The sequence below is a fragment of the Vitis vinifera genome, chromosome 7 (assembly GCF_030704535.1).
Source record: "Vitis vinifera cultivar Pinot Noir 40024 chromosome 7, ASM3070453v1".
NCBI lineage: Eukaryota > Viridiplantae > Streptophyta > Magnoliopsida > Vitales > Vitaceae > Vitis > Vitis vinifera.
Window position 1 is genome coordinate 29,068,637 of NC_081811.1, and position 19,081 is coordinate 29,087,717.

The 19,081-nt window shown below is 30.4% G+C and overlaps 1 protein-coding gene and 1 long non-coding RNA gene across 2 annotated transcripts; both read right to left on the reverse strand.

Moving 5' to 3' along the window:
• Window positions 1-6,319: 6,319 nt before the first annotated feature.
• On the reverse strand, window positions 6,320-7,366 carry LOC109122900 (uncharacterized). Its single transcript, XR_002030419.2, has 2 exons — window positions 6,921-7,366; window positions 6,320-6,653 (listed from the first exon to the last, which is right to left on the reverse strand). It is a non-coding gene; the product is annotated as an uncharacterized LOC109122900 (long non-coding RNA).
• Window positions 7,367-10,038: 2,672 nt separating this feature from the next.
• LOC100264698 (protein trichome birefringence-like 14) lies at window positions 10,039-18,220 on the reverse strand. The gene is made up of 5 exons (XM_059738724.1): window positions 18,097-18,220; window positions 16,681-16,993; window positions 15,572-15,778; window positions 11,369-11,564; window positions 10,039-11,101 (listed from the first exon to the last, which is right to left on the reverse strand). Exons 2-5 carry the CDS (start codon window positions 16,829-16,831, stop codon window positions 10,273-10,275), a joined length of 1,383 nt encoding a protein of 460 aa, XP_059594707.1. The 5' UTR covers window positions 16,832-16,993; window positions 18,097-18,220; the 3' UTR covers window positions 10,039-10,272.
• Between the last annotated feature and the right edge of the window lie 861 nt (window positions 18,221-19,081).

The window sequence follows — 19,081 nt, forward strand, 5'->3', positions numbered from 1 at the left end:
TCTTTTTAAATATAATATATGAAATTAATTTATAAAAATATTCTTAAACCCAATTTTTTTTTCACATGTGTCAACATTACGATGGTGCTCAAGTGGAACAACTATTCAAGTTGGATTCAAAGTTGACCATCCAAGTTGGAAAGCTCCAAGAAAAAGATATTTGATTTAAATTAAAAAAATATATAAATCAATTAAATAAATTATTCTTTAAAAATATGGAATATTGCAGAGTAATTTAAATAATAACAACTTAAAAGATTAATAATATTTTAAGACTTTTTTTTATTATAAACAAGTCTATATTATTTTTATAAAAAAATAAGGAAAAAAATTGTCTTTTATATTTGAATTTTTAGGGTTTAGGGTTATGTGATTTATCACAAAAGTCGGGATGTGTAGAATTATTAGACGGTATATAATATGCAATATATGAAGTAGAATAATTTTCAAAAAAAAATATTCAATAACTATTTTTAAAAAGTGACAAAAATTATAGAAAAAATGGTTGTTGTTTTTTAAAATAAAAATTATCAATTATTTTGATGTGTAATTTGAGAGAAATGGACAAATTAATAAATAAAAATATCCAAAACCGAGGACAATGAATGTGAGGGGGAGTGATCCGAGTAAATGCAAAATCCAGATGTTCACGTAGAGGTGGGGGGACACGTGTCGCACACAAGGAGGGCAATGTCCGAAGTCCGTCCAACCGAATCCAGCTGGCGCCTGCCCCCTCACGCCATAACCGTTGCTGTTGGGGCTGCTTTTTTATTTTTATTTTTATTTTTTTAAATAATAATAATTTTCTCTATTGAGAGAGGGGAGCTTATTCCAACCATGAAGCATGAGCCGCTGCTGCCTCTCCCACTCACACTCACGTGCTCTGCTCTCCCCTCCCAGCTAACCCCGTGATACCTCAAGCTTCACCCTCCGTCCTGTCAACCTCTCTTTGATAACTACATTCCAACTATCCTCTTCCCAAATCCTGCTCTCCACCACTTCCTTCCCTTTCTGTAAAAAAAAAAATCAATTTACTTTCTCGAAAAATTTGAGAGAAAATACAAAGGAAAAAAAATTAAAAAAAAAAAAAATGAAGAAAAAAAAAAAATTAAAGATGATAAATTATTTTTATTTGCTACTTCAAACTCATTTTATTTATTTTAACTCATTAATATAAAAATTAAATAATTTTAAAATGCATAAGTTTATAACTAATTTTAATTATATTAATTTTTTTTGAAATATTTTACTGGGGAAAATCATTTTTCTTAACATTTTTTTTCTTTCATTTGTACTTTCCCATAACCAAATATAACATAAATGTCATGTCATATAAGCTTTTAATAGAAATTAGCATTTTAGCACAATAATGAATTTAAGGTATTCTTAATTATCTATGTAGACTTTTTTAGTAATGTTTTAAAAATAAAGGATATTTTTATATTTGAGTTTACAATTCAAATTTTGTTATTGAAAATGATTAAAGAACCATTTTTAAAAGCTATCATAAAAAGATAATAATAATGAGACAAAGAATATTTAACTATTTTTCATATTTGAGTTCTCAAGTAAAAGTTATTTTATTTTTATTTTATTTTTGAGGAATGTAATTATGATCCATTCTCTAAAAAAGAAAAACAATAATTTAAAATTTTGAGAGTATTTTTTAGATTTTTTTTACATTATACTTAAATGTATAAATATCTTTATAAATAATTAGCAAAAATGATATATTTGCATATTTATTTTTTTTAATATTTTTTGTTTTTAAAAATAATTAAGTTATTTTTTTACATATACACACTAAGGGGATGTTTGAAATGTGGGAATCAATATCTCACTTATTTTCTTTTTCATTTTCATGTTTAGATCAAAATTTATGAAAATAATAATTAAATAAAAAATTATTTGAGTATAAATCAAATTCTACTTATAAGTGATATTTCAATTCATTATAAATAGATGATATTTTGATTTATTCATCGGTCTAGAATTATTATTTTACCATTTGATTTCATTTATCTAATTAGATGACTCTTCATTCCATAAGAAAATTATTTTTTTACTCTTATTATTTAGTAAAAAAAAAAAAAAAAAACCTCTCAAAATTTATTTTTAAAAAAATAAAAAATATATACTTTTTATTATTATCAATTTATTTAATTTTCATTCTCATTCCTATTATTCTTATAATGTAAATAAATAATCATTCAAATCTTGAATTTTTAGATTCATTAAAATACTATAAATGAAATCATAAAATTCATCTCCATTCATAAAAAACTAATAACGGAAACAAAATATTTATTTATATTTTGCGTACAAAAATATTTTTAATTTGTTTTCTATCTTTTTAAATAATTTTTATCTATAATATTATATCTTTAACCAATTTCCATATTTATATAATTATTTTCCAAAATAATTATAAAAAAAAAAGTAAAAATAACCCAAATAATTGAAAATTTGTCTCTAAAAATATCATATTTTGTAATTTTAGAATATATACTATTTCATATTTTCTAGTTATTAGACATATTTTCCTATTTTTATATTTTTAATAATAGAAAAATGTTTTAAAAAATAGTTACCCAACCAAACTTAAAAAAAAAACAAAGGATTTTATGTTGGGTAGAACATTCTTAAGCCAAAATGAGTTGAGTTGGACCTTCATCAAAACAAATACAAAAAATCTTGATTGTAAGAAACCTTGATTATGAGATTTATGGTTCTTCTAACTATAATCTCATTGTGAAGATAATATTTAAAAAATCATATCTACAAATGACTTTCGTGAAGTCCCTCTTCCATTTCAAATTCAATTTACCTATCTTGTCGATAAGTACAAAAAGGACTATGTGTAGCTCAACAAGTTTTTAAGAAATATCTTTTGAAAATGTTCTGAAAAGATATCAAAGAATTTTTTGTACATTTGTATCTTTGTATATTTGTCTCCCTGTATTTATCCAATAAAAAAAAAGTGTTGTAAAAGAGAGAAAGAAGAATGCGTGAAAGAAGCACCAAGAAAAAAATAAAAATAAATAAACTATTCAAATAGTAGTAATTAGTATTCAATAATATTAAATAGTTAAATACTATTTCAACAGTGTATTTTGTCTTCCGATGTACATTTCAAAGAGAAAACGTGGAGAAAGAGAATTTATTCTCTTTAAGCTTCTTCAAAGATCTCTGACAAGAAAATAAAATTTCCTTCTTCAGATGTCTTCTTGTCAGAGATATTTGAAGAAACTTAAAGAGAATAAATTCTGTTTCTCCACGTTTTCTCTTTGAAATGACATCGATAGACAAAAGGCACTATTGAAATAGTATTTAACTATTCAATATTATTGAATACTAATTACTACTATTTGAATAGTTTACAAAGCTTTGATTGTGGATTTTAAAACTTTCAATCACACGAATTTCATCAAGACTCAAGTCTAACATTTTCCCTATAAATAGTGGCTCAAAGTTCATCACAAGGCAGAGGTGCAAGAGCAAGCAACGAGTGTTCTAAAAAATTCTCTTCTTAGCTTTTGTATTCTATATTCATCTCTCTATCATCAACCTTGTACTCAAGTTCAACGTTGTAATCAAGGTATAAATTTTCAATACAAAAGTTATTTTCAAATTCAAATATTTGTGTTCTTATGTTTAATGTTTTGCAATAAATTAGACAGAATTAGATAGTAATTATTCAAGTTTTTATGCTTTAGTCCTTAGATAGAATTAATTTGTTATGTGCATGAACTATTGTATATCCTAGGTTTAAAATGGTATCAAAGTCATGTTCTACTTAAGAATCGAGTAGTATTATGAGTTGGAACAATCTTTAATCACTAATTTAGTCCTGACTTAATTCAAATTAAATTTTTATGAACGACTTGGTGAGCCTAGATAACGGTGTTTAAGGGCAAAAGGAACGTAAGTCTCGTGTTGATCCACTTGTGGTGGTCCCTGTTCAGGAAATTATTTGAATTGATTAAGGATAAGATTGTGATTATTTTCTATGACAATGAGTAATATTATAAGGAAATTAAGTAGATCTAGTTCTACCAAATCTCTTAGATCTAACGATAGTTCTATATCTTCATCAAATAATTCTGCACACATATCTAGGACTTGTCACAATTGTATCTAGAGCTTAGTTGGCAGCCATTGCAAGATCATTTAAAGGAAAATTACATTATGGAGTTAAAGATAAAAATGAGACTCTTGTTGTTTTGTCCACACTTATGTAAATGTGTCTTATAACAAAATTTCAAATCGTAATAGCCTTGTTTCAGTTCACTTCTTTGGAAGTAGCTACTTCCATACTAACATCCATGTTACTTTACATGTTACATAATTCACTCATGTACAACCAAACTTATGTTCACACAGAAGCAAAACAATATAATCGATATTACTTACATGATTACTAAAAGGGTGTTTGATAAAATAACTCATTACTAGATAGATTCCACTTTTTAAGTTCGTTCGATAACCCAAAGTAAACCAATTAATGTTAAAAAAAACCACCAAAAAACTATTTAATTTGTCTATTAAAAAAATACCTGACAAACCTCTTAATGTAAAACACTATAAGCAAATTCTAAAATATTACCTTTATTATTCTATTTTTGTCCTTTTCTATAAAGTAAAGATTTTTATCATCTAACTACAATTTACCATTTTTTGAATTAAAATATTTTTATTATTAATTTTTTGATACAGTAAAATTAACATTCTAAATTAGAAATATATTGAATTAAACTCTATTTTAATTCATTTAAGAGAATTATATGAAATCATTTTTAGATTGAAATTGAATTTCTTTTCAAATAAAATCTTTTATTGTTAGTTCATTAAGACAATAAAATTAGAATTATAAATCAATTTTATATCATTGATTTATAAGCACTATCTTTTCCTTAAAGGATTCTAAGAATCTTTTATTTGTACAAATCGTGAAGAAAAATTGGAAGGTATGATAATATTTCTTTAGATGGTTTTGATAAAAAAAAAATAAAATAAAAAAAAAATGATGGTGAAGCAAATGAAATAATACACAACTTTTATTTATTATGAGCTATACATGTTTCATAAGATTTTTCTTTCTTTCTATTGTAATATTTTGATCTCTTAAAACGATTTTCATTAAAAAAATTTTATAATGAAGCAAATTAGATTATTCATCACTTATTAAAGTTTCATAGTCACAATTTTCAATCTTGAAGATAAAGGCATTGTATCTTTTCCTGTTGCAAAGAAACATTGTTACTATTTGTATAGCAATACATAACTACCTTTGAAGAATAATGGTTAATGACGCATTTTTTAAAAACTACATGTAACAACAATAAAAGTTTTGCATTCAACAAATTTAGAAGGGTAAGAACACGATCAAATTCATATGTTCAACTCTAGTAAGCAAAATATAAATGATTTATTTAATAGTCGCTTTTGAACTTTTTTGGTTATTTCAATTATATAAGATTTTTTTTTAACTATCTATTTGTTTAATTATTTTTAAGGATAACCCATATAATTTTTTTTTCTTAGAACCCCTGTATAATATTTTATGTCAATTGATATTTTTCTTGATCAATATATCATACATATAGTATTTCAAAAAAATATATGAAATGTCTCATATCATGAGTATAATGTTAAACTTATAAAATAAACCATTTTCAAACTTTTGTTGTTTCCATTTTCAAATAGTTGAATTAAATTCAGCACTTAAACCTATGATGATGTCAAACATTTTTCACTCTAATTAATTCAGTTCTTATTATTCAGCATTAAAGTTTTCAGTATTTAATTTTTTGTTTTATCAAATACTACCTAAGTTTCTCATAATATCAACCATATTAGACCTAGAAAAATATTGGTTATTCAATAACTGATGCTCAATTAGGAATTTAGGACTATGTTGATTATAACTTATGTCAATCATATGTCATGGGATCATTAATAAGAGTTTCTAATGAAGAAGACTTCTAGATTTTTAAGTAAACTCAAATAGAAACTTCAGAAAAAAAAAAGTTTTAGAAAATAGAAAGTTTAGAATGTAGAAACTTCTTTTAAAGAGAAAATTCCAATAAAAAAACTTCTCAAATTCTAAATGCAACTCAAACACTGATTATTAACCAATTATGACTCTAGCTAGCCGCATTAATGGTAAAAAATCACATTTTGATGGAGGAAGGACTTGAAATACATTATAGTTTGAGGTTGTAAGCAAGATTAATATACATAAACCTCAATTCTTTATCGCAGATCAAGATTAATCCACACAAATCCAGAACAGTCAAATCAAATGCAAGCAATTCGATTCCCACAACAACAAGATTCTCTAACATTATTCAAGAAGAATCAAATCAAACACAAAGAATTCAATCCCAATTGCAACAGCTAAAACAGAAAGACTCAGTAAAATAAATCACCAACAATCATACCTCACACAAACATTCTCTATTCTCAAAGCAAAAACTCACAAGAGCAAGCCTAGGCCTCCGAACGCCGATCCTAATTTCTGACCGCAACTGATCGAGTCCGTCTCTCTCTCCAAACCTCCTTAACAAACTTTCCTACCCGAACTTCAACGATGTCCCAGACTTAATTCCGTCAAGAAACGACCACTCCTGCTCTGTCACGCCGATTTTGTTCTGCATGATCATCAGAACAACTATAAACAAAGCAGAAAAAAATAAAAGAACACGCCAAGAAAATAATCCTACAATTTTCCTCCAAAATACCAAACCCAACGGTACATTTCTCATCCAAAATGGGCACAACAGAAATTAAAACAAAAAATAAAAGAACACGCCAAGAAACGACCACTCCTGCTCTGTCACGCAGATTTTGTTCTGCGTGATCATCAGAACAACTATAAACAAAGCAGAAAAAATAAAAGAACACGTCAAGAATCTCACATAGCGCCTCGGTGAGCTCGGGCCCCCCGAATCCCCTGCGGCCGGGCATTGCGTCGATGGCCGGAGCGAACGCGAGTGTTAGGTTCAGAGTTAGGGTTTGTCCTGACGGGCAGAGGGCCGCGGTTGGGTGGGATCCCTAGATCGGGAGCGTCCTCAGCCGGAGGAAACATCTCTTATCACAGCTTGAGGTTGGAAACGATACGGTGGCAGGGCTTTTTCTTGGAAATGACGTGAGATTTTCTCGGTAAATTGCGAGAAATACGAAAGCATAAGTGAGAATGAAAATGGAGTGAGGCTGTCTCTCAAATCCCAGTTTTCTTGAGCGTTTCTTGGACGTTGTGCTGAATTGAGCCTACTACTCATCGTCCGCATGCGTGCTAAGCTAACTAGCCTAACTTCACTTCCGACAATAAATTTACATTTTTACCCTCGACAATTACGTGAGATTACTATCATTTTAATACATAGGTGATTAAATACATTTATTTATTTATTATTATTTATATTATAAACAGAGTGGATTTGAACCATTAGAAATTCAAATCTATTGTTTGATAAGATTTTATGATTTTATTTTTATTAAAAATAAATCTAAAACACTATCCAAGGGATTTCTTTAATTATTTTACTTTACATGTATTTATTTTTATAATTACATATATTTGATGTGATAATATTAAATGAAATGATAATCTAGCATATATTTGCTTTTAATTTTTATTTTAAAATTTTAAAATTTGAAAACATATTTGAGAATCATTTTTCTCTCCAATTTTAAATTTATATTCTTAAAATTTAATAAATAAAAAAGGATAATAAGAAAAATTCATTCTCAAAAGTTTTTAAACAAATCAAAAAATAGCTCATTAACATTTGTTAAATAGCTCATTAACATTTGTTAAACTCTAAAAAGTGATCACCTCATGTCTATATCCTTATCCAAATTATATAGCATAATTATAGTAGTTCCCCAATCATCTATAATTGTAGGAAGATGTTATTTCTCTATCTAGATGTTATCACTTATTTAATTAATTTTTTTATTTACATACCTTTTTTATTTTTTTATTTTTTTATTTTTAAATTAAAATTTAGTAATCAATTTTATAACTTTTTGTACAAAAGTATATATTTATATTCTTAAAATCACTTTAAAAAATGTTATAATTTGTTTGTAAAGTGTTTTCAAAAACTACTTTCTATTTTTGAAAACAAAAAAACTACTAAAAGGAGTGTTATAGCAAAAAAAAAAAAAAAGGCATATCACCAATGATATTGGTATAGCATCAAAAGGCTAGAACTTGAAACTAGCCTAAGATGCTATAGCAAAAAAATCAATGATATTGGTAGAATTATTGATTCAAATATCACATAGGGGGAAAATGAAAAAATGGATGGGAAGTCGGTAAACTGAAAATATGGAAGATTCTTTTGTTAAATATAATAGATTTCAGTTTGACTAAAAATATGGAAGAAAAAGGGAAAAAGTCTTTTGTTAAAAAGAAAAAAAAAAAGGAAGGGAAATTTAGGGATCACAAAATATCTAACTACAATTATAACATATCACCAAATATTGATCATTTATTAGTGATTTTCTAAAAAAAAGAAAAAAGAAAAACCCAACATTATCCTTTATTTTAAATTTTTATTTACATATTTTTATTTTAAAATTTTGCAAAAATAAAAATAAAAATAAAAATTATGAGCACTTTATTTATGATTTTTCATAATATTTATCACTTTAGTTATGTTGATTTAAAAAAAAAATGAAAGATAAATAACGAAAATAAAAAAAAAATTATAAAAGATCAGTTTTTAATATTTTTGTAAAATATAAGTTTTACATAAAAATTAATTTGATAAGGTAAATTATAAATACAACTTTCAATAATTTTAATAATTTAAATAAAGTTAAAAAAAAAATTGTTGGGAGACTTTTAAAATGGACTTTCAAATAAAATTATGTAACATCCTATTTAAAATTTTGAATGATTTAATTTTTGTCTTCAAAATATAATAAAAATATTCAATAAAATTAATAATTTTGTTGAGATATTTTAATTTTTTAAATAGATGAATATAAATATATTGAATTTTTTAATAGTTTTAGTAAAACAAGAATTTGAATAATTTTAATTAGCTATATATATATGTAGCTTATTTTAGCTTCTAGGCTAAATAATGTCTTGCACGATTAAATCAGACTTCTAGTTAAAGATCGACATCTCTACCTCTCCATCATCTTCCTATCCCTGGATTGAAGTAAATCTCTATCTCCAATGATCCAATCACCCTCTCTCTCTCTCTTATACTTGTCCACATCTACTCTACATTCTGATTACGAGTCTTTCAAATAAACAATTTTGAGTTTTGATAGTATCTCTGACCTATTCCCATTCCCCATTTTGACCTTCATCAGAGCAAATATAAGGCAATAAGAAAGAGGGGTGCAACCTTGAACACAACATGAGTAGTATAAGTGGTATTTGAGGACAACATAAATTTTTTTCTTTATGATATGGTGTGGTTTATATCAATGATTCAATAATATTATAGTTGGATTTGAATGATGTGTAATAAAGTGGAAATGAGTTTGAAATTCAGTTTGGAAACGGATCATTTAATATGAGGTGAAAATTGGTTTTAAGTGTATGAAAGAAATATTTTTACTAAAAGCTTGAAATATTCACCACTTTAAAAAAAAAATCATGAATTTGAATTTAAATATAACATCTAATGAATTAAACCACTCCTTATAAAAAGAAAAAAAAACATTTTTTTTCTTTAAAAATGGTGAAGGTTTTTTTTTTTTTTTTTTTCAAGTATACAAGTAGGTGACTGCAGTCAAAATAGGGGAACACAAGTAATTTATAGGTAAATGATGCCCCGTGACAGAACAATGGTTGCATCTTCAGAAAGTGGCCAGAGTAGGAAGAACACCTCCTGCTGTGAGCTGACCACACCTAACAAGATTGAATGTAACAAAAACCAGTGAGCAGAGAGCTTTCCGGAGCCACTGGAGCTTGTTCTGAAGGTTTGCTCTTGAGAGTTAAGGAACTCATGGTCCATCCAAGTAAGCTAGCATTTCCTGGCATTGATGAGGTTTACACGCAAATGAGTTTGTAAAGAAATCTTAATGATGATATTTCAATCAGCCATGATGCTAAACTCTTTCCATCCTTGAAGGAAAGATGATTTACATAAGAAAATAAGTGCTAATTCTAAACTTTTGTTGAATTAAAACTAGAAAGAAAAATACTATACATAAGAAATGGAGCTATGCTTAAAAAAATGCTTAGTAACATAAAAGACAAAAGGGTCCAGGGTCCACTAGACCACAGAAGATGGAGGCTTATATTTGTGCAACGAGGAGTTCATTCCAGGTATCGGGAATACCGGGCAGGCACCAATGCAAGCAGTCCCACACTCCCTCTGTTGCTTTGATACTGTACCGGGAGATATGAGCCTCATCTCTCAGTTGAGAAATGGCTGTAATATCCAGAAGCTTTATCTTAGTACCCTTTACAGCGTTGGCAATTACAGGATCCCTTGATTCTTCTTCCCCAACTTCACTCCCTCCTGTTAATGGTGTGATACTATCACAGCTTCCTCCAGTGTTCCACTCCCCATTTTGGAAATGCCTTGGGGAGATAGTCCTGAAGAAAGCTTTAAGCCTGGGTTGCAATGCAAGTTGTGAATCCAGCCATCTGGCAGTGCTACGAATTGCAAAATCCTTTGCATTACCCATGTCTGCAATCTTCCTATCTTCATTGGGTCTTCCATTTACAAACATCTCCCAACGGTTTGCTCTAAGCTTCCCCCTGTTCCAATGGTGTCCTGTATTGAGAACGACAACATCAAAGCGGGGGAGAAATAAGCTCAAGAAAGCTGGTGGACGGTCCAAATGCATTGCGACTGGGGTGTTTGCGTCCGAGACATTAAGCGGCTCTAAATCACACAAAGTTGCTGACCAGTAGTATAAAATGGTGCTGTTGGTGCTTGGGAACCTATAAGCCCACCCATCAGGACGATAATGCCCAGCAGTTCTGACAAGACCATATTCCTCTCCCACATCTTCAACATCTAAATTCTCTTCACCGCCTGTTACCATGCACATTAGAGATTGAAATTGCTGCCTGCCCAAGGAATCTCCTATGAATGCTATTGTTTTGTCCTGCATTCTGGAATAATGCAAACCCGATTCATATGTACATACAACCACATTAAAAGATTTGGGATTTATGAAAAATCTGTCTATATAATTTGGAGCACAGTAGTTGAGCATTTTACTAACTACACCAACCTAATCTGTGCATTTACAAAAGCAACAAACATTTCCAGCACATTTCTTAATTAACACAAAACAGGGTCAAAAAATAAATTCCTAGCCAATGGAAAGATACTCGACACATAAAACAACTGTTAGGAAATAAGGAAAATATGCTTACTTTCTCAAGAAGGCTGCCCCTTTAAACTCGGGCATTTCACAATTGTCTGGCTGCCAACGATATCCCTCATAAGAAAAATCTTGGCGCTGGGTCAGTCTACATGACCACATTTCTGATAACCACTGCTTACACCCGAGCCCAGAATACAATGGGTGCCTGCTGTCCGCAACCCATCTACCCTTGGCATAATTACAGACTGTAGAAATGGAAACTGTCATTCTCAGAGATAAATTTGACACTGAAGAACAATAGTTAGATGTATGGATAACTTGAATCTGATTTCAACAACCTTTTCAACTAATTTAGAGACTCAACTGTATAGAAGCATTAAAAGGTGATCCAAGAGAAAACCCTTCCTACCAAGATAATTGGGTGTGACGTTAAACTTGACATAAATAAATGAACTAAGTCATCTTCAGAAACAACATAAATTTAACTGAATTCAACCTTTCAATCAATATGACTTGAATTGATATTTTGATTTTGAACCTCCATAAAATCCAAAAAACTACTACTACTTCCATTAACTTTGTGAAATTAACAAAAACACACACAGAAAGGTACTTTCTATAAAGAAAGAAAAAGAGAGAGGAAGAGGGAGAGATATTATTATAGAACCCAATTTAGGGTTACAGAACACATTACATAAAAATGAGGAAGAGCTCATTGGGCTTTGGAGTTGATGACCTCATCATGCCTTTGTATGAGGACCTTTTTCTTTTTGATAGGAAAAGCATGTGTACATATGTGTATGTGTATAATATGTGCCTCAGAAGAAGGTACACCCCAAAATAAAATAATGTCTTAGGCATACCAAGGCTAATCTAATCAAAACCCATACTAGCTAAGAAGTCTATAAAAGAATGATCATCATCTATCACAGAACATTTGGACCACAGAAAAAATGTTTTGAGAAAAAAAAAAATAATAATACTATTTTCAACAGCTCCTGATGTTCACCTTTCTCCTGTTTCTCTTTTCCAGATAGTTTTAAAAGAAACATAAAAAGAACCATTCTTCATGCTACCTTGCAACTTTTGTCCATAAAAACAGTCATCCATCCAAGCAGAACATCTTTGACCATACATGGGATGACACAATACACCTTAAACAAGGAGAAAACCAAATTCCACAACTGAAAGCCCATTACAATGGATCAGATGTGATCAGGTAAGTCCTATTTTCTGAGACAATAACTAACCAAAGTCAAACCTCTTCTAATAAGTTGACCAGTATTATTAGATCTAAAGCCTCATTTGGAACAGCTTCTTACTTTCGGTTTTAAATAGAAGTTGAATCTGAAGGCAAACCCTTGTTTTTAAAGGGACAATTTTGGTATTATCGAAGTCCCATTGCACATGAAACACCTTCTCACATAATTCAAAAAGGGTTACCACTAGAACCAACACTGTTCTTACATCCATGTCAAGTTCTTTAAGCAAAAAGCACTTTGAATTGCCTAAAGACTTTCAGAAGCTCAAACTTTTGGCTTCCAAGAATCCAATCCAAGCATAACCCGGATCTCTGTCTTGAAAGGACAATGATACTTTGGAACTCATATTTGTAAACATACTTGGTTAAAAGGACTCCAACAACCTCTAAAGCCAACCCCCTAGTTCCAACAGACTAGCAAAGCATCAGCTGAACTGTTAGATTGAATAAAACTGGCAAGCAATCCTTCAAAAGGTCTTACAGTACCAAAAATCAGTGAAAAATTTGGTTGTAAGGCCATGCCCTGTAGAAACACATTTTATCTCGACAATCCCACCAAACCATTATTATTTATTTCCAAAGCCCCTATTCTCTAGGGTGTCACTGCCCCCACACCCAAACCACAAACCAACCACCCACCACCACAACACCAAACCCATCCCCATCCCAAACCCAACCAAGAGTCTTATTAGATCAAACTGTTTCCCATCTTACCAAATGAATATTCCTTCTGTTTGAGTCATGACCCAAGGAAGTTCCTCTTGATCTTCTTAAGTCTCGTTTGCAACTTCCTTGGGATCAGAAAGAAGACATAACAAATTGAGAGACTAAAATGGCCAATTTTTCAAAAGCATAATTCTGCCTTTACTCAATAAGGTCCCACAGTGATGTGATTTTAAAGGGACACTCAATAGCAAGCCAAGATATTTAACAGGGATTCCTTGCACCATCATAGCAGGATGTCTTGCCCAACCAATGAGGAAAAAAAAAGCCCATAAATCCAGTACAATAATTTACCATAAACAAGATTACCTAAGTTCATAAGCATCTACATCATCTTTCAGCATTGATGCAAAAGAAAGAATTTCAAAGATCCTACCTTGAGTTACCTCATACTAATACTGTTGAAACTGAATTTGGTGTCAAATGAAAACCGTACAATTTTCATGGTTATGAAAATGCTTTTAAATCATCAACCTTTTCTTTTTACAAACTTTATTTTTTCAAACAAGTCAACCTATTAAATTATAGCATGTATTCATTTGCACCTAAAATAGTAAGGGAAATTACCATTTGAATGTTTACAAGTTGATAATTCCTAAAACCGATTAGCAATTAATTAGGAAATGATTAACCAATGAGATTGTAGGCAAACCTTAGATGTCCAAGGCAAAAGAAAGAAAGCCATTATAACAGATTTACTACTATAGAAAATGAGAATTAGGCTTTATACATTCATATATTTTATGACCTAGTGGGCCATAGAAACATTCAACTAACAGAATTAGAAGACATGGGGTGTGTTAACTAATTTCTCAAAACCCTTCATAAAATCAACCTTTGAAACCGGAATTGGGTGACAAGTGTAACGACCCACTCCTAACCGTATAAATATTGTCAGTTTTCGGCTAAAAAAGGGCAACATCTACACAATTAGGAGCATAATATTACAAACAGTATCAAAGCCGATCTCTGATCCCGATGTGGTGGTTTATTTGGCCCCATAAGGGGTGTTTATTTGTTTGGGCCCGCAATCCCATTAGACACAACAAGAACGATGTGTCTACATGGGGGGTTGTTTATGATATCCCACATGGGATAGGGGAGAAAGTTACCAGGACTATATATGTATGGACTCTTCTTAACCTTATAGACCCGTTTTAAAACCATGAGGACTCTTTTGGGCCTAAAGCGGACAATATCTACATGGTTGGGTGCGGATCGTTACAAATGATATTAGAGTCAATTCCTGATCCCAATGTGGGAGTTTGTTTGGCCCCGTGACAGGTGTCTATTTGACCCCACAATTCCATAGAACACAATGAGAACGTTATGTCTGAATGGGGGGGAGGGGTATTTGTGATGTCCCACATCAGATAGAGGAGAAAGTTCCTAACGCTGTATAAATATGAACCTCTTCTTAATCCTGTAGACACATTTTAAAGTCGTCATAACCTCTTTAGGCTCGAAATAGACAATATCTACACGGTTAGGAACGGGTCATTACAAATGACATCAAAGTCAATCCTTGACCCCGATATAGGGGTTTGTCTGGTACGGTATGAGTTGTTTGTCTATTTAACCCCGCAATCCCATGGGACACAACGAGAATGTTGTGTCTACATGGAAGGATGTTTGTGATATGTCACATTGGATAGAGGAGAAAGTTATTGGGACTCTATATGTATGAGCTCTTCTTAACCTTGTAGATGCTTTTTAAAGTCGTAAGGGCCCCTTTGGGCCCCGTTAGGTGCGAGTCGTTACAGCAAGGGACTAGACCAAGGATAGGAAAGGTTCTAGATTTGATTCATGTACAAAGGAAAAGGAAAAAAGAAACTATATACAAAGGGAGAGAAAGAGAGGGAGAGTGAAGGGGTCAGGGGTCTTCATAATAACAAGTTATGGAAGAGCATTAAGATAAGAGGTTGCATTGCTTTTGATGCTTATATTAATCTATATGACTTGATTATGGTAAAATAATAAAAATAAAAGTTCAAAAGACTACTCTCAACACCAATTGAAATAAAACATACAAGATGATCATCAAGCAAATAAATTAGTAAATTCCTAAGGGCATGTTTTAATATGATATTTTATGAGAAACCCATTGTAATTATGCATAATGATGGAAGAAACAAACATTCCAGTCAGAAGCTCAGCCCCAAATGAATAACCAAAAACAAATAAATAAATAAAACCTAAGCTTCATAGTGGGATTTCATATATTTATTAGGAATCAAACCTTGCAACCCTGTAAGAATAGAACTCTACCTTTCTTCTCATAAGGGGATTTCCAAACCCTACTGTTATCCTTCCTGAAATCAAACCTACTTGTATAATTCATCAATGCCGCATCAAAACCTTCTACTGTTTCTCCAATTTTTTCTTCTCTCATGAGTGGACGTGAGTATTCTTCTTCAGAATTCTCCTTTGGGTTCATAGACTCGAACGGATCATCAGAAGCATCCACAGTAATGTCTAAACTTCAAACATTCAAATCATTAAGCAAGTTGATAAACCCAAAATCAATTAAAACAAATATACCGATTCCACTAAAAATCAAATGCTAAAATACATGATAGTATCAATTTATTTTTTCATACTCTCACTAATGTCAAAAATGAGATTATATGGAAAAAATGGACTTTCAATTAAAATGAAACTATCGAGCACCCTATGTGTTGATATTGAATGGACAGTATAGATGGAGTAATGTTTTGAGTCACTGAACTACTAATTTTGTTCAAGTTGTTTTATTTCATCTTGCTACAACTAATTGTTATGCTTCTAAAAGCAAAAGAACTTATTAGATCTTCATAGATGAAATAATCACAAATAAGTGCATATTTTTAAAAATCATAGGTGGAGTCAGTGGACCGGTCACTGGATAAGTGTCCTTTATTCAGCTCCATTCTATTTATTTATTGTTTACAGGTGAGATGTTGGAACTACCATCTGGAGTTGGAGCATTTCAGCATGAAGATAGAAAGTGGTATTCTCCAAGAAGGTTCTATTTTCTCAAATATCTGGAACCTCAGGAAAGATAGAAACCAGAAGATTACTTTGTGGATTTTGGTGTCCAATTTCTCTAGTGGATAACCCTGTAGTTAATCCTGTTCTTATTAGTATTGCAGTATAACTTTCTGTGGATGCTCAGTTTCCAATTTTCAAAGCAGCCTATGATTTCTTAGTCTTCATGCCTTTGTTACTACATAGCTTTCATAGTATGTTTACAGAGCATCCTCTTGTCTTATTTACCACTAATCAGATTTTGTTACCTTTTTGATAATATATTTCTTCTAAAAATTCTAAGATGGAAAAAGAATATATGACCATTAATCTCATAGAACATTATTAAATGTGTGGACTGAAAGACAAACCTGAAGGAGAAATCACAAACTGATCTTCGGAAGATAATTTTGAAAGTGGACTTTTCTCCAAGGCCCAAAGAAAAAAGGTCATACAAATTAGAGCAAGCAGGGTAAGAGAGAAGTTTCTCCCCCACAATCTATGGATGTTTCCTCCTTTCATCTCTGCTTTTACATTACCAAAGCCCTGATCCCTTAGACTCACTTTACTGTCATCTTTCTAAGGTCATGGAAGTAGAGGTTTCAACTTTCAACTTATTCCAAGTGGAAAGCTCTCATAAAAAATCCATCATTTGCTCTCAAAAGCAATTATTAGAGGCTTCAGCTGTTAACATGAGAAAAAAAAAAACAAAAACGGTAGAAAGACAAAGAAAAGCTTTAGTAAGAAGTTTCAAGAGCTGTATAGTATACATATTTATGTATGAGAAAAATAAACAAACATCTACAAGCTTCATATGTAACATGATATCTGCCAAGAAAACTAACTTCACAAACATACAACAGAGACTATAGAATATGTGTGTCCTCATGTGTGTGAATAAACGATACATACCCATTTATAAAATTGCTCAGGAATTTATGAAAGCCAAGCATGAAAGGGCTTATGAATATGAATCATATTCAGTGGCAGTAAATGAATGCACTGTTTCAATTTTTATCATAGATTCACAATGCCAGCATGTTCCATGACCACCAGGGGGAAGCCAGTTACCAACAAAATACCATCTTCCTTCCCGAACATTTCTATTTCTCAATTTCTTTCCCCTACTAGCCATTTCTGCCTAAAACTAAACTTTTCAAGAGAAAATTGAAAGAAAAGGAACAAATAAATGAAATACACTCATCCAATGGCATACCCAGATAAGATTTTCAGTTCTATGCAGAGTTTAATTTCCCAAAATGCTAGATCCTACAAGGGTCCTATAAATTCAAAGTAACATTGTTTTACAAGACAAGAAATTAGCCGTCCATAGAAACGAATGCCACCAAAATACATCAGAGAATTGGGAATTTCCCACATATACTAATTTAAATCCAAAACAAACAGACGGAGAAAGTATATTCGTTCATCTCAATGTCAAAAATCAACAGTCTCCATAAGCGCAATGCAACAGCTCTTGCCTATACAAAATCTATCCAGACAAGAATCAAACGAAGAATCAGTTCAAAAAATATTGAATTGATCGGTGTACACTTGCATCCATTTGATACACCACAGAAATTTCAAGTAAAAATCAAACCTTACATCCAAAATCCCTTAAAATCTGAAACTACAGAACATCATTAACCATCAAAGATTCACAGGCACTCAAATTTCAAAAAAAAAAAAAAAAAAACAGTTAAAGCAGAAGAAGAAGAAGAAGAAGAAACCCAACAAAACCCACTCAAAAAAATGAAAAAGAAACAGGAAAAGAAGAAAAACCCAACCTTCAAGCTGTGAAATCAAAGTAAAAGCAAATGATGCTGATGCAGAAGACGGAGAGATCTTTAAGGAATTTGGGAGAAATTGGCGAACACTTGCCTGTTAATATGCGTACAAGAGAGAGGCTGTGTATGAGGCCGGGGTTTAAATAACGTCTATTTAGAGTTATTTGAAATTAATGGTTTTGGAAAAAGGAATAATGGTAAATAAAAATTATTAAATTAAAAAAAAGTATTTATTTCCCTAACAAACTTTTCAAAGAGGTTTTTCATAAACTTAACGGCACCATGATTGTTATTGATTTATTTTTTTAATTTTGAAAATCCAATTTTACCATTTTTGAAATGGTCTATTCGGAATTTCCGATAAAATATTTTAGATTTAGAGTTTGCAACAATGCCATTCAATTTTCTTTAATCCAAAAACTTCCACATTAATTTTTCCCATTTACAATTTCACTCCCCAATAACACTTTGAATTTTATTGTTATAATGAAACATTATTTTATATAAATTCAATAAGTATATGTTATGTTTATGCTAAACTCCAAAAATTTATTTTAAAAACTAATTTATATCGCTTATTTTAAGGATCGGAAATTAAGGTTCTATTTATTTAAAAATAAGTTTCAAAAAATATGGCTAAACGGGTCATATTTTCCTTTTATTTTAAAAAATTAATAAAAATAATTTTTACTTATTATCTAAAAATTATTTTTTATTTTATTTTGTTTTTTAAAATTATTTATAAATAACAATAGTCAAATAGTGTTAAAATAATTTAAAAATAGTTTTTTATTTTTAAAAATATAAAATTACTTTTAAATCACATGATCAAACAAAACACTAATTTATTTTTTTGTACTTTTTATAAAGATTTTTTTTTCAAAATGAAGAATGCGACATTTTTATTTAAAGTTTATTAGAAAAAAATCAATCAAAACAATGGAAAAAATAATAAGATTTTATTACGAAAAAAAATAAAATAAAA